This window comes from Squalius cephalus (genome assembly GCF_949319135.1).
Source record: "Squalius cephalus genome assembly, chromosome: 18".
NCBI lineage: Eukaryota > Metazoa > Chordata > Actinopteri > Cypriniformes > Leuciscidae > Squalius > Squalius cephalus.
The window spans coordinates 25,890,917-25,907,058 of record NC_137139.1 but is presented as its reverse complement, the minus strand read 5'-3'; the positions used below and the strand labels follow the sequence as shown (position 1 = coordinate 25,907,058).

Here is a 16,142-nt window from a genome sequence, read left to right as displayed (position 1 = left end):
GACATTGGCATTAATAATTCAAATAAACAGAGGCCTCTGTTAATATGTGCATTATTGTCACCTGTATTTCACAGGAATGTCACAGTGGTAGAGCAATAATTGCAATGAGGCGTTTGACTAGGAGTGTGTGTAAAAACTAAACCAGTTGTTCTTAGGGAACCCAGCTGAAAAAACTGTTTACATCAGTCTCAACTGGATTAGTGGTCTTAAAGGTGGTCTATTGTGCAAAATTCACTTTGACAGATATATTGTTTTTTAACATAATTGTGGGTCCGCAGTGTGTGAACACAACCGCCCTATTATGGTAAAAAATCGATCCACTCTGTTATTTTCCCCATAAATCAGAAATGTTATGTCTCAAAACGAGCCATTCAGAAATGCATCCATTGTGACGTCACAGTGAAACAGGCCCCGCCCACAACTGGTGACGGAATCTGCCCTATTAGCTAAGCTCCACCCCTGCGTTAGCTTAGCTCCACCCCTGAGTGAGCTGTACACAGTCTGCCATGTTTATCTATCTGAAGCATGAGCTGTAAAGACACAGCCCTATTCAGGGGGCAGGAAGCAGCAGCTCATTTGCATTTAAAGATACACACGAAAACATCATGTTTTTGCTTCCACTCAAAAAGGAGCATTTACAGCATGGTATAACAAATGATCTGTGGAGTATTTTGAGCTGAAACTTCACACACACATTCTGGGGACACCTGAAACTTGTATTACAACTAATAAAAACGGGCATAATACAGTAGAGTGCTTTAATTTTTTAAGGTGCTCTCTTAACCTGGCTAAGCAGAAGATTAGCTGGTCTACCTAAACCTGACCAGCTGACAAGTACCTAAAATTCTTCTAAAACCATCAAAACACACAAGACTAGATAACACCAGAAGTACAGTTTAACATGGTGTAAGGTGTTTTTAGCTGGGTTCCAACTAGTCTTAGATAGAAAACGTAGAAAATACACTACTGCTTTTGAAAGAAATCTCTTATGCGCACCAAGGCTGCTTTTATTTGATCAGCATTTATTGATGCTGTTAAAACAGTAATAAAATAAAATATGATTTAAAAACAAATCCAGAATTCTTTGATAGTTTGAAAAAACATCATTTATTTGAAGTTTAAATCTTTTGTAACAATTTAAATGTCTTGACTGTCACTTTTGATCAATGTTATGTACCCTTGCTGAGTAAAAGTATTCATTTCTTTCAACAAAAAAAAAAATCTTACAAATCAGTGAATAATTCAATGACTCACTTATAAAGACAGTCACATCTTTTGTTTGTGAATGAATTGGTGCTTTGAAATCTGTTGACTGAATGATTCATTGACTTTCAGAAATGATTCAGGAATAACTGTTCCCTTATGTTAAAATGTTAAAATTTGTATGTTAAAAATCTGGATTGCATTCGATTTTTTTGCGCTGTCACTGAAGCCAGCTGTGTGTGTGCGCGTTTAGCACAAGCCTGTGATGCTCATAATTGTAAGTAAGCTTTGTTGGCTCTAAAAGAATATAGATAATCATCTCTGTTGTATATTATTGCATACGGCGCTTGGCGTAGATCACTGCCGGGGGTTAAGCTGTCTTTTCGAGTGCTGACAAAGCTCAAGGACTTGCAGTCTGACATACGACCCTGTTTACCGCTCGTCACTTTTATTTTAGACATACAATGAAGATGTACATTATAGTGTATATTAACTGTTAGAGTTAAATTCCCTTGGATTTTCCTTTATGCTATGCCTATATGTCCCTCAATGCATTCATCATGTGTATTATGATGCTTTCATCCATTTCACCTATTAAACGCCCATCATTCTGCTGTGTTTATCATGTGGCAAAGGCGTTTCATGCTCTTTGTGCTAGCATGACCGAGCCTGCCGTATTTCAAAGAAGAGTCAGAATGGCAGACACATCACCGCATCCTTCCCCACCGCCTGGATGCAGCGTCTGAGTTAAAGGCGCGTTAGCTTGCCGATCTCCATCAGATAGAGCGCAGGCAGGGGGATCAGAGATACATGAGGGAAAGGGGTCAGCTGTCTGCTTGATGCAAACGTTATCATGAGGAAAGCTCACTCCTTATCACTCTCACACCCACCGGCGGCCCGCCTGCCTGGCTGAGGATTATCCCTCAAGGGCGAATGCTTCTCCCCTCCATCATTCAGGCTCCGTACGGCCACCACATACACCGCAGAGACCCGCTGTGAGAGAAGAAGAGTAGATTGTGCATGAGGTTATGTGGTGTGGAGCCAAAAATATGTTACAAATCCAAATGCCCGAAATAGTGTTTATAATTTCTTTTTTATATACAATGACTAATACACTCACCTAAAGGATTATTAGGAACACCTGTTCAATTTCTCATTAATGCAATTATCTAATCAACCAATCACATGGCAGTTGCTTCAATGCATTTAGGGGTGTGGTCCTGGTCAAGACAATCTCCTGAACTCCAAACTGAATGTCAGAATGGGAAAGAAAGGGGATTTAAGCAATTTTGAGCGTGACATGGTTGTTGGTGCCAGACGGGCCGGTCTGAGTATTTCACAATCTGCTCAGTTACTGGGATTTTCACGCACAACCATTTCTAGGGTTTACAAAGAATGGTGTGAAAAGGGAAAAACATCCAGTATGCGGCAGTCCTGTGGGCGAAAATGCCTTGTTGATGCTAGAGGTCAGAGGAGAATGGGCCGACTGATTCAAGCTGATAGAAGAGCAACTTTGACTGAAATAACCACTCGTTACAACCGAGGTATGCAGCAAAGCATTTGTGAAGCCACAACATGCACAACCTTGAGGCGGATGGGCTACAACAGCAGAAGACCCCACCGGGTACCACTCATCTCCACTACAAATAGGAAAAAGAGGCTACAATTTGCACAAGCTCACCAAAATTGGACAGTTGAAGACTGGAAAAATGTTGCCTGGTCTGATGAGTCTCGATTTCTGTTGAGACATTCAGATGGTAGAGTCAGAATTTGGCGTAAACAGAATGAGAACATGGATCCATCATGCCTTGTTACCACTGTGCAGGCTGGTGGTGGTGGTGTAATGGTGTGGGGTAATGGTAATGGTGTTTCTTGGCACACTTTAGGCCCCTTAGTGCCAATTGGGCATCGTTTAAATACCACGGCCTACCTGAGCATTGTTTCTGACCATGTCCATCCCTTTATGACCACCATGTACCCATCCTCTGATGGCTACTTCCAGCAGGATAATGCACCATGTCACAAAGCTTGAATCATTTCAAATTGGTTTCTTGAACATGACAATGAGTTCACTGTACTAAAATGGCCCCCACAGTCACCAGATCTCAACCCAATAGAGCATCTTTGGTATGTGGTGGAACGGGAGCTTCGTGTCCTGGATGTGCATCCCACAAATCTCCATCAACTGCAAGATGCTATCCTATCAATATGGGCCAACATTTCTAAAGAATGCTTTCAGCACCTTGTTGAATCAATGCCACATAGAATTAAGGCAGTTCTGAAGGCGAAAGGGGGTCAAACACAGTATTAGTATGGTGTTCCTAATAATCCTTTAGGTGAGTGTATTTGATGCTTACTTGCCATACCAGTTGCACGACTCCTGGTCAGGAGAACAGAAACTCTGGAGGGAGAAATTGAGCCATGAAAAAGACATCTGTGAGTGTCAACCTACTCGGCCACCTCTCTGAGGTGATTCGTCCACAGTCCTAGACTCTTTCAAGTGTCTCTCCAGTCAGGCTATTAGCCCACTCTGCAGTAAGGGATGGCCGAGGACAAACCCGCACTAATAGGGCTGGAGCTTATGGGGGCGTATGGGGGGCTAAAGTAACACCATCATCAGCTGTGAGAGTGTAGGGAGGTGAGTGAAGTCTAACTACCGTCAGCCTTCAGCGGAGCTCAGGAGGTCCTTAAAGTCTCCATTATGGTGCACAGAGAGGTTTTCTGAAATGGAATGGACTCGAAATTTGATGTTTTATGTTGACGGGGATCTTAGACTGTGGCACTTGACCTAGTTCACTAGTATCTGAAAGACCTTCTTTGGTTTATAGAGGAGGTTGTTGACCTATTTTCAGTAGCTTTTGTTAAACGAATGCAATCCAATGGAAGCTTGTGTCCGCCACAGAATAAAACAATTTAAAAGAAAATTGCAATTTTTTAATCTCACAATTCTGACTTTTTTCTCTCAATTGCGAGTTTACATCTTGCAATTCTGACTTTTTTTCCCTCAGAATTGTGAGATATAAACAATCTACAGTCCAATTCTGTGGGAGGGAAAAAGACAGATTTTTTTTCTCAGAATTGAAAGTTTAAAACTCACAATTCTGACTTTATAACTCGCAATTATGAGATTACATCACACAATTCTGACTTTATAACGCCCAATTGTGAGTTTAAAAGTCAGAATTGTGAGATAAAAAGTCAAATTTGTGAGAAAAATATACTAAATAAAATGTTGTTTTATACTGTAGAGATCAAGATAAGCACCTCAAAAGCTGATAATATGAGATTCGGACTGGATTTTGCCAGCTTGCTTTCAGGAAGTTGTTTTCTTGTGCTGAATTGAGGTTGAGTCAGTTGTCTTTGTGAGGGTAGACCTCATTTCCTCTGCAGCTCTTGACAGTTCAGATGAATACAGAAGATCTGATGGAACTCGAGCACTCACAGAGCAGACAGAGAGAAATGAAGAGTTTCACCCCAATATATAAAAGTCCCGGACCTCATCTATCCTCATCCTTTCTACTTTCCCGTCTCCAAATGACTCAGTCACTACATTCCCTAGCCTGTCAAACTCTTCCTTTTGACCTGTCTTTGTGTTTCTATTTTTATCATTACCCTCCATTCTAAATTTTAGTTTATTTCTGTCTCTCTCTCCATCTGTGTGAATTTATGTTACTTATGGTGTAGGTTATTTTTGTTTTTTATTATTATTTTTATATTACGCTATTTTTCTGCTAGCTGAAATGATGCCTTTAAATTTGAATGTAATTCAAATACTAGTAATATTGAAGTAAAAAAAATAATTGAGCTTTTCAGCCATTTTGACAGCCCTAGTTTCTTGTCTAATCAATCTAGTCCTTTTTCTGAGCAAAGCACAAAAGGCGAAGCTCTGCTTTTACCTGAGAAAGGCTTTAATGCGCATTTTATCAGAGAACACAGCATGAACACCCCTTATATATTTATAAGTAGAACAGATCTTTTTGAAGCGCTTTAACGTCGCTTTATTTCAGCACTGGAGAGAAACTGAACAATTTCACACCGTTTTTGAAAAGCAATAAACATGTACTGAGAATCTTTTCGGAATGAAATATATTTTTGCAGAAGTAATATCAACTCCTCAAAAGCAGAATAAAACGGCATTAGTTGTGCTCCACTATCTTGAACATTACTTGATAATAAAAGGCTGTGAAACCAAACACTGTGAAATAAGAATTAAGGGAAAAGGAAAGAGGCTTGACATGGACGTTGTGTTTCTTCTACAGGTATCAGACCGCTGTGTGGTTGCTTTGGTGCCCAAGCAGACGTCCTCCTACAACATTCCTCCCACAACTAGCATCTCTCGGACTTCTATCAGTAGATATGGTGAGTATGTTTGTCTCATGATGATGCTGCTGCTGCTGCTGCACAATTCACTGTGTTTGAGAAAAGGCCTGTAATTATCAGTTTAGCTAATTAGAAGTTTGAAGTTTGTTCACTGTTTCACAATATAGAGGTAAATACATGGTTAAAGACTGGCTCTAAATGAAGCCTCTGATTATTGTGCGCACGAGCCACGTGCAGTCATTTTGCTTTGCAGCCCACAGGATGCCCAAGGGAGCCTTCGGGGCACCAGAGAATGAGAGTGAGAGAGCATGCCAGGGAGGGTAAGAGGAAGTCAGAGAGAGAGGTGTTAGCAGTTAACATGAAGCTCAGTAATGCTGATTTCTCCGCTGAGTTTGGATGCCGCCCGTAATGGACACATTAGCTCCTTCCCCATAGCGTTGCTTTGAGGGAGTGCCACAGGGCTCCCCATCTGGCCCGTTCTCATTTTCCATCACACTGAGCTGCAGGCCACTCTCTGATTGCTAATTATGCACCGCCGATGATACTTCACACGGGCGAAAAAACTCAAATGACACGCAGCCAAATACCAGGGCCAGCGATGAAATGGAGCCCCTTGTGCATTGTCACCTAGCAACCCTGCCAAACTGTGCACACAAACATCTCACCTGGCTTCAATTCACTAGATCCACATGAAACACGACCCGTATCAGCGTATTACACAATTCTGTTAATCAAAGCTTGAGGATGTTTCTCGCATCTGTGCAGTTTAATGAAAGAGTGTAATTATCTTCTCTTATCACTTGTAAACATAATGACATTTAAAGTTCAGGGAACACTTCAAACGTCCAAAGACGCAACAAGCAACCTGAGAAATATTCTATAAAGCTATCTTTATTTCTCAGCCATGCTCTCCGGTAACCAACCAACCTCAATCTTTTTGTATCCTCCCCCTGAATTAGGTGGTTAAGAGTTTTTAGGGTTACGTTTGGCGCTTTGATGTATTTCATTGCAAAAAGCTTGTTGTATATTTTAGGAATCTCATCGAGTGGGAATGAGATGGCACAACACAGCACATCTCATTTTTGGCTGTTTTTACAACCTGCTCTTGTGTGTGGTGCATAAAAAGCAGCTATCTCTTCTGACAGAGGCCTGGTGCCCATCAATCACACCATGGCACAGCGGGCACAGCTGTGCACAGGCACCTGCTGATTGATTCATATCAATTTAATGCTCAACACTTAGCAGCTCGGCTCAATTTAGCATGCCAGCAACCCTGGCCCAAAACAACACACTGCTCACACACCTCTGACTGGCGGAAGAGAGCAGCAAACATCAAAAACATGCAACATATGCACACAAAAGTTTATGTTAGAATGTGATCAAGCACCCTTCCCATAATTGTTTTTTACTGCATGGCGTGTGTGTGCGTGTGTGTGTGTGTGTGTGTATATATATATATATATATATATATATATATATATATATATATATATATATACATAGTCCAAAAAAATGTAATGATAATATAATATAATATAATATAATATAATGGCATTTTTATAATAATAATAATTTTTTTAACAAAAATAGTATGGTATTTAATGACCAGTTATTGACTTTTAATCAATCTAAAGAGTTTGAATTAATCAGAGGGATTAGTGAATTATGGGATGGATGCTTATATGATATATATATATATATACACACACACACTTATTTTATCATATAAGCATCCATCCCACTTTTTGTCATTTTGAGAGAGTCTCATTTTGACATAATACTTTTGACTATTATCTCATAATTATGTCTTAGTAGCTCAACATTTTGACATTTGCATCATAATTACAACTTTTTATGTCATAAGTATGATTTAACCAAGCATGATGGTGAAATGGGCTTCCACACTTCTTTTTTTTTTCAAAGAACCAAATCACAAGAATCATTTGTTTGTGAATCAGACTACACTAAAAGTGCTGTTAAAGTCAAGATAGTCCAATTTTCTGTAGTGTATACACTCACATAGTCTAGTAGTAATCTCTCAATGTCAATACTGTGGCAACAGCCAAAAGGACTGTAAGTTTGCAGTAGCTTTAGGTGGATTGAACCCGCAATCCTCTTCTTCCTGTACACCCCTGCTGCTGCTAACACCACCATTTCTCCTGAATTCTCCCTTGTGACGCCGGCCTGTTCAAAATTCCACTTCTGTCTCGAAATAGCCACAGCTATTTGCCTTCCTTCGCTGTTTCACATGCCCTTTGAAGCCAGGTGATGAGGACAGAGAGCGAGAGAGAGAGAGACTTTGAAAGGACACAAAAGCATATACCACCATTGTGAGAAGCCGATCCAACCTCCCAAGAGAGCACTCAACCACTGCAAAAAAAAAAAAGCCACACATCTAATTGGAGAAGTGAGTAAGAGACTGATTATTTAACATGCGAGGATGGAAGAGAAAAGGAGATGAGATGGATGAGCGGGGAGCTTAACTCATTAGAAATCTTTAGATGCATTGATTAGGTCCTGCGATGCAGACGTTTAAAGCGTGTGTGCAGCACAATGAATCAGGACCAGCCAATTATGAAGCCTTTGAAGAGGCCAGAGAGCGTCGACTCATCTCTCTCGGTCTTGAATGAATACAGAGATGAATCTTCTACAGAGAGAAAGTGAGGAGGAAAGAGATACACAGGGTTAGACAGAGTACATGAAATGTGAGAGGGCCACGCTCTTTCTATTCATTCCAAAGAATGACAATGTGGAAGAATGGTGGTGTAAGAAGATCATAATCCTCTTTCTATCTCTCTCTCTCTGTGTTACCGCAGACTCAACATTCCGGTACACCGGAAGTCCGGACAGCCTGCGTTCTCGTGCTCCTATGATCACCCCGGACCTAGAGAGCGGAGTCAAAGTCTGGCACCTGGTGAAGAACCATGAGCACGGAGACCAAAAGGAGGGCGACCGCGGCAGCAAGATGGTATCTGAGATCTACCTCACCCGCCTGCTGGCTACTAAGGTAACTTCACAATTTTTTAAAAATTAACACCCAGCAACCAGCCAAAATCAACCATGGTCTGTCTGAATACTTGATTCTGATTGGCTGGAAGGTGTGCAATAAAACCGCTTAATGCACAGGTAGTTTCAAGTCATTTTAATCACTATTCTGATACTCGATTATGATACTCGATTATGACTTCATCTGTCTGATTGATGATATATATATATATATATATATATATATATATATATATATATATATATATATATGATCTACCAGGCTACATACTCTAATGTTCACAATGAAAATGGCCATGAAGAACTAAATTACAGCTGGTTTTGATGCTGACAGTATAAGTGGACTTCAAGTTCAAAACAAGTATATTTCTACAAAAGTGTACAATATGGTTCCTCTTGGGTCTCTCTCCTTTAATATTCAATGATCACTTGCTTTTGTCTTTTAGGGTACGCTGCAGAAATTTGTGGATGACCTGTTCGAGACTCTTTTCAGTACAGTGCACAGAGGCAGCGCGCTTCCTTTAGCTATCAAATACATGTTCGACTTCCTGGATGAACAAGCGGACAAGCACAGCATCCATGACACTGATGTTCGCCACACCTGGAAAAGCAACTGGTGAGAGGAAAACCCTCATACACACAACCTAACCCTCAGAACTAAAAACGAAAGTTGTTTTTTCCCAGTATCTGCAATGCCAAGCAATGTAACATTCTCTTTCTATTTTGGTTTGTTTATCTTCACAGCCTTCCTCTGCGCTTCTGGGTGAATGTGATCAAGAATCCTCAGTTTGTTTTTGACATCCATAAGAGCAGCATCACGGATGCGTGTCTGTCTGTGGTGGCTCAAACCTTCATGGACTCGTGTTCCACATCTGAACACAGATTGGGCAAAGACTCGCCCTCTAATAAGCTGCTTTATGCTAAAGATATCCCCAACTACAAGAACTGGGTAGAACGGTAAAAAATTCAAGTTCCAGTTTTTATCTTTTTAATATTACTTTTGTAACAAACTAGACCCCATTATTCTCATTGTCTTCATATAATGTTAATTCAATAGTAAAACCAAGCTCCCACTCAACATTGATATTGACTATCGCCCCCTGGCTGTCTCCACAGGTACTACGCTGACATCAGCAGGCTGCCAGCCATCTCCGATCAGGACATGAATGCGTATTTGGCAGAACAGGCACGACTTCACTCCAATGAGTTTAACATGCTCAGTGCCCTCAACGAGATTTACTCCTACATTAGCAAGTACAGCGAAGAGGTGAGGCGAAACTGCCATCAGGATTCATCTTAAAACATGCCAACAACCATCATTTTCAAAACATCCTCAATGATTTCTTGCCTCGTATCAATGTAGACTGACTTCTTGACTCATTCTATCTGCTCTGTATTGAAACCGACTGCTCTACTGTCTAAAGTGCCTGAACAGAGCTACAAAAGTGAATTATAAAATATTTATTTTGTTTGATGATTGCTGGTTCTAGACGAAACAGTCTGAAGTTTCAGTGGAGCAAGTTACAGTGTTTTACTAAAGTGTGCCATACAGTTGATTGGTTAGTAGACCTCGATTTAGTTGCCAAAAGATTATCATTTGAGGTCTGTACCTTAAGATATATTATACTGGTGTAGTTCGTCAGCCATAAATACTACCTCCAGATCAATACAGCCTTGTTTATAGCATTGGCAATAACATGCATTGGAACAAGAAGTGCTCAGGAAAAAGTTTCACAGAATGATGTCATCTTTAAACAGTCTCTAAAGCCAGCGGCAGCAAGCATCAGTGTCTCACACACACACTTATGCACAGTGTGGGGACAGACAGGGAACGAGAATGAATAGGCTTCTGATGAGGAAGATTACACACAGCTAGATCACTGACAGCCACTCTGACACAAAGAGCACTAGAGTAGGGCCCACGATGGAGATGTTCCAACCGTAATGGCAGCTCCACTCAGGGGACCCATTAGTCTGACCTTTACTTTACACCGCATTTAGGACAGCGCCAAGAGCCCGGAGACACAGCCTCTCCTCTCGCTCTCATGTAAATATCGCTCTTTGGTTGCAGGTCTGTTTACTCTTGTCCTCACATTCCTCTGTAGTCTTTTTTTTTTTTGCGTATCCTTTTCATTCTTTTATGTACTTGGTCTGTCTTTCTACAAATAGAGCAGTGATTCCCAACCAGGCATATGTGTACATCAAGAGTTCTTGAGCAGATTACAGGCGGTGCTTATAAGAGTTTGAGTTTGCTTTGTAGATTAAAAGTGGATTTAAGTTTAATAACTGTAACAAATTTTAGCAGTGTCAAGATTGACATTATTTATATTTGATTGATTGGTATACTTATTTATTTTTATTGGCTTTTTTAAGGGCAGAAAAAAAATATCTGTCCGTTTTGGGTTCAGCTATTTGTGTGAATCGCACAATAATGATGGCTGATCGTACATTATGCTGCTTATATACAGCTAATTATATAAATAAATGTATATAAGTAATATTTATTAAATATATTTAAAGTTTATATTAAATATTATAGTTAGATACTATGTATTTTATACAGTATAGTATAAAATGATTTAATAAAATACATGGACATAAAATGTTGCTTTTAAAATATTGTATTTTCTATCTTGTAGATGTTAATATAGTGTATATATTTTATATAAATATATATATATTATTATTATTATTATTATTATTTTCTGCCATTCAAGTTACTTGTCTTCTATTTTAAGTTCTGCTCAGAACAGCTCTTTGCATGTCTCATCTTTTTTTCTTTAAAGGGATTCTGTCATCATTTACTCAGGTTTGGAACAACTTGAGGGTGAGTAAATGATGACAGAAGTTTCATTTTTGGGTGAACTAACCCTTTAACTAGGGACTCCTGAGTGTCTAGCTATCTGTTAAACATGAAATCAATGCAGAAGTCTTCAGAGGCCATATAAAGCCTTTACTAACTTGCATAGAATGAAGATAGAAAGACTGTATTCAATATCCCGTATAATAGAAGTTGAAAAGAAAAGGAAAACATGTTGAGAGACACAAGTGTAAACCATGAAGAAAAGGAAAAAAGCAAGCACAAAGCTAAGAGGAGAACATCCTTTTGTTCACCCAGCCAAATGTGTGTGGCGGGACAATCCGTACCTGCATGCGGTAATTCATATTCATTATACAATGCGAATAGGACAACTGAAAATAATTACCTCTGTCTGCGCTCCGGAGCACTTAACCTGATGAGAGAGGGAAAGAGAGCGCTAGACAGAGAGAGGGAGAGAATATGCGCTCTCCTTAAAATGAAGGCGAATGAATCAGACACAATGATGTGGAGAGTGCTCCTGCAGCTGTGCTGAAATCCATGAAAAATTCAGTGCACGCGCTCCTCGTCGAATAGATGCTCACGCTGTGCACCTCGAACGGAAGCCCGGAGCGCCTGTAGAAGTGTTGACCTGTCCCGTAGCTACAGCCGCTGAGACAAACCGAGCAGGTGTGGGCCCAACTTGGCTCCGATGGCAGGTGTCCTGGGAATACTGGATGCTGATGGAAGATGAAACGGATATCTAGTGCCTCACGATCTTGTTGGTGGCTTCAAAATTTGACTTTCATGCATGAATTCTTCTAAGTTTGTTTGCCGCAGTGTGGTGAAGTGATACTAATGTAATTCCTTATTGAAGGTGGGATGAAACCTAAATCCGAGCAAGGGTGGACCAAACTTAGTTTGGATGTCGTATGAGGTGGTATAGCATATTTTAAAAATCCTAAAGTTTAACCAAAAGTTTGCAGATTTGTTTGCAATTCATGACATTGTGCCTTTGAGCAAGGCATTTAAAGGGATAGTTCACACAAAAATGAAAATTCCGTCGTTATTTATTCACTCTCATGTCGTTCCCAACCTGCATGACTTCAAATTGTGGAACACAAAATACATTTTGCAGAATGTTTGCACTTCTCTTTTAAATACAACCAATATGCTTCTGTATAATCAAACTAGGTGGAAATTCACGGGGGACCTTATTAGGGAAGTCAGGGGACAATTTCTTTAAAAATTATTTTAATGAGAATATGCATGGGTGGCATTCTAAAGAGCTTTATTATATATTGCTAAATATCAATTTTGAATATTTTACAGCAAATTAAAACTAAGATTTTGAGCTGTTCCTCACATAAATACATAGACTTGCAGTGCAAGTCGTATAGACCATTTTTACAGTGCTTTTTTGTCCTTGACAGCAGGGCTGTTATCATTAACTAAAACACTTTTTAAGTGAAATAAAATGAAGTATAAACATGTCAGTTACGTGACATTAGTAGATTGATGTGAGTTTCAGAGACTTTGTTTACAATCAATCATTCTTTCGCAGCTACAGGAGGAGATTCCCACATTCACGCACCCACCAGCGAGCTCACGTCCACCATTTTAGACATCTGAAAGATATCATTAATGAAGCCCCATCTTGGCTAGCTGGAAGTGCCCATATCAATATAATTTCCCATTATTTTCACTGTTTGATGTGCAAATGAGTGGCAGACTGCAGCCACAATGCCATTTCCCGCCGTGTTCCTCTGACACCACAGTCAAGAGACTATGACATGAGCACAGAGAGGGGTCGATCCCGTCTGCCCGCCCCCTCTCAACATGACTCGACATTTTTGACTGCTCTGTTTTCAAAAAACACACACAGATGGAAAATGAGAGATGGCACTCTGCAGATTGGGTCAGACTCAAGTTATACTTTCCTTTTTTGAAATGAAATATTCATGAAATTAAGTCTCTGGCAATTTTTCTCTCAGAGACTGAACATTTCTCCAAGTCTCATATCACAGTGAGCAGTAACTTTGTTATAATTAGATACAGAGTATTCGGTCTGAAGAAAGTGTCTGGTGTTTAATGGTTGCCTGGATCAGTTTAATGTTCTAGTTGCGGATGGATGGGAACAGAAGCTTTGTTCTCATTAAACCCATGATTTGTTTTTCAAACCGGATCTTTGACTGTCAATTTGCAAGTGTTGATAGTCGATCTCTTTGTTTAGACAGTGTAGCCTATATGAGACTCTCCTAATAACTAAACATTAAATTACATATATTTTTATATTGTGTTGTATTATATTAAAAATATATAAATATTCTTAAATAAGAATCATTTTTAATATTATATTTAAAAAAACATTATAATTTGTATATATATATATATGTTTTGTTTTTTTGTTTTTTTTCTCATATGAAATGCTGCATTCAGTTTTGTGGCCACGCTCCCCCTCTGTCCTCGGATCACATTCATGCTTTATAAACTTTTCGATTTTTCCATCCTTCATTACGTTGAAATGTGTTCCTTAGAGCTCTGACTGCTCACCTCACATCTGTCGTAATCCCAGAGTGATTAACACCTTCCTCTGTTCTTTTGGTAGATCACTGTTGCACTGGAACAGGACGAGACGGCAAAGAAACAGCGACTGGCCTACAAAGTGGAGCAGCTCATCGCCGCCATGTCGCTGGAGAGCTGAGAGAATGACAAAGCTGGAATGAAGGACGAAAGACTCAGTCAAACCATCATCTAAAGCCTCTCCACACAAAAGAGAGCAACTCTGGCTAGAGACACGACACCAACAATAGCTTGTGCTTTTTTTTCTACAATTTTGTGAAGAGGTCATCTTTTAAGACCAATGGACATCTATTTGATGAAAGCAAGTCACATGGCTTTCATCTTCAGGATGGGATCAGGAGTGGAAATTATGGAGTTCTGTTTTTTGTTTTTTTGTGGAACGAGCAGTTCCTGGGGTGTTGCTTTGTTTCTTTGCTTTGTTTCAGTTCATCTGGTTCGATGTGCCTAGCACAGATGCAAGACTTGTCGGATCTGAAGAGACGCTGATTCTTCCTCAAAAGATGCGCTTGCTAAAAACCATTTGAGGAGGATTCATTCGACCGAAGGAAACGGACATCTACTGCCTCGCCATTACCCTCCAGTTGATGGCTTTTACTTCCAAATTTTATTTTTATACATGAGTGCTTTTTGAGTTCGTTTCATTGAGTCGCCTAGTATAATTCCTCATCTTGGTGTGGCGAAAGTTCAAGCGTCTTTCTGTCCTTGGAAAGCAGCGGCTGCTACCAACAACACGTGTGCATGTCGACACGCTAGTACAAACTTTTGAGCCCCTCTGACCTAAGAGACCATGAGGCATCTGCATTGTTTGGGAGCTAATGAAACTCACAAAAAGGGGGCCAAATTTCAACCAGCATGTCCCTAACTCTCTTCAACTGACGATAAAGGACCACAAACCCAGTATCAAACTGGACGAACTCCACTCTGCGGTCTCTCTGTGTGCATATGTTCTGTTTTCTACACGTAAGCGTATGTGAATGTACAAACGTTACTCTATTTTGTCTTCGCATTTTTGTTGCTTTTCTAAAACAGGGAGTCAGTTGAGCTGATCTCTCCGGCACGACGTCCTAAAAAACTGAACCTCCTTCTCCATAATAGCGCTGCTTAGATTCAGATACGAAAGCGGAGATGAGTAGCACCTTCAGCTCAAATCACGCGTGGAGAAACCCCACCTTCCCTTTCAAACGAATGGACTCGCTTGAGATCATCTTACCAGAGAGTATTAATTATTATGTATGGTCCAATGTGTGTGTAGTCTGCATGCATTATACAGTACCTCATATTAAAAAAAATAACGTCTCCTTTCCCATTTACTCCTATGTTCGAGTGCCAAGAGGTCACGTGAGTTGTGGATGACTCAGATGAACGCCGTTGATGTAATATACCATGTCACTTCCTTTCTGTACACACCCGTCGGGATTAAGTGCCAAAAGATCACTTATTTACGCACTTGTCGGTTGATGCTTTATTAAGGGAACGGACCCTGAATACTGTAAAAAAAAAAAATCAAAAAAAAAAATCTCCGGTTTAGAAGTTTCATTCTCACCACTCGCAAATTCAGGTACGAAAACGACCATGAGCTTGGAACGGTATATGTAAATATAAGAAGTATTTGTAAAATACTTTAGATGTCTGGGATCTTGATTGCTGGAGTGGGTTCTTTCCAATCTCTTTTGTTTTTTAGGTCTTTCATTCCCTCCGTCTGACATGAAATATGTCAACAGAACGCATGAACAAAAGACAACATGGCTTTCATTTATAATGCATGATGGCAGGTAGAGCTGTTTTTGAAGATCATCCGAACCAAAACAGACAAGGTCGTTCAGGTCAGAGTCATCTTAGGTTCACGGAGGCATCAGGGAGAGAACTAACTTCTCCTCAGCTCGGTTTTTACGGTAAAAATGCAGTAGACATAGACTGAAACGGCTCAAATGGCGCTTGTTGTTTTCCCCCTGTGGCCTTAGAACATTTAATCTGTTGTTTCTAGTTGATTTAATCAGCGACGTGTCATTGTTCTCCACGTCTTTGTTAGCTGTGTTTGAGACCGATCAGATAAAGAGAGGCATTGCGACGATGAAGAAGGGATGAAGAGGCATGCCCTCTCTCAGACGGCTGCCGGGTGGTGTCTGCCGGAGTGTTTGAGAAGCATAGGAATGAGAAGGAGAGAGAGACAGACCCCTTTAGCTTCAGATTCCTCCTGCTGCTTTGAAGCTCGCCTTTGATCTCAACTAGTCGT

The 16,142-nt window shown here is 40.2% G+C and overlaps 1 protein-coding gene across 1 annotated transcript in view; it reads left to right on the top strand.

The window, feature by feature from the left end:
• Positions 1–15,400, top strand: part of plxna2 (plexin A2) — a 175,135-nt gene extending 159,735 nt beyond the window's left edge. Inside the window, exons 26-31 of the mRNA XM_079849341.1 lie at positions 5,463–5,562; positions 8,340–8,530; positions 8,976–9,145; positions 9,274–9,486; positions 9,646–9,796; positions 13,935–15,400. Of these exons, the coding sequence (XP_079705467.1) occupies positions 5,463–5,562; positions 8,340–8,530; positions 8,976–9,145; positions 9,274–9,486; positions 9,646–9,796; positions 13,935–14,030 (921 nt within the window). The 3' untranslated portion in view covers positions 14,031–15,400. The remainder of the gene's footprint in view (positions 1–5,462; positions 5,563–8,339; positions 8,531–8,975; positions 9,146–9,273; positions 9,487–9,645; positions 9,797–13,934) is intronic.
• Positions 15,401–16,142: the final 742 nt, after the last annotated feature.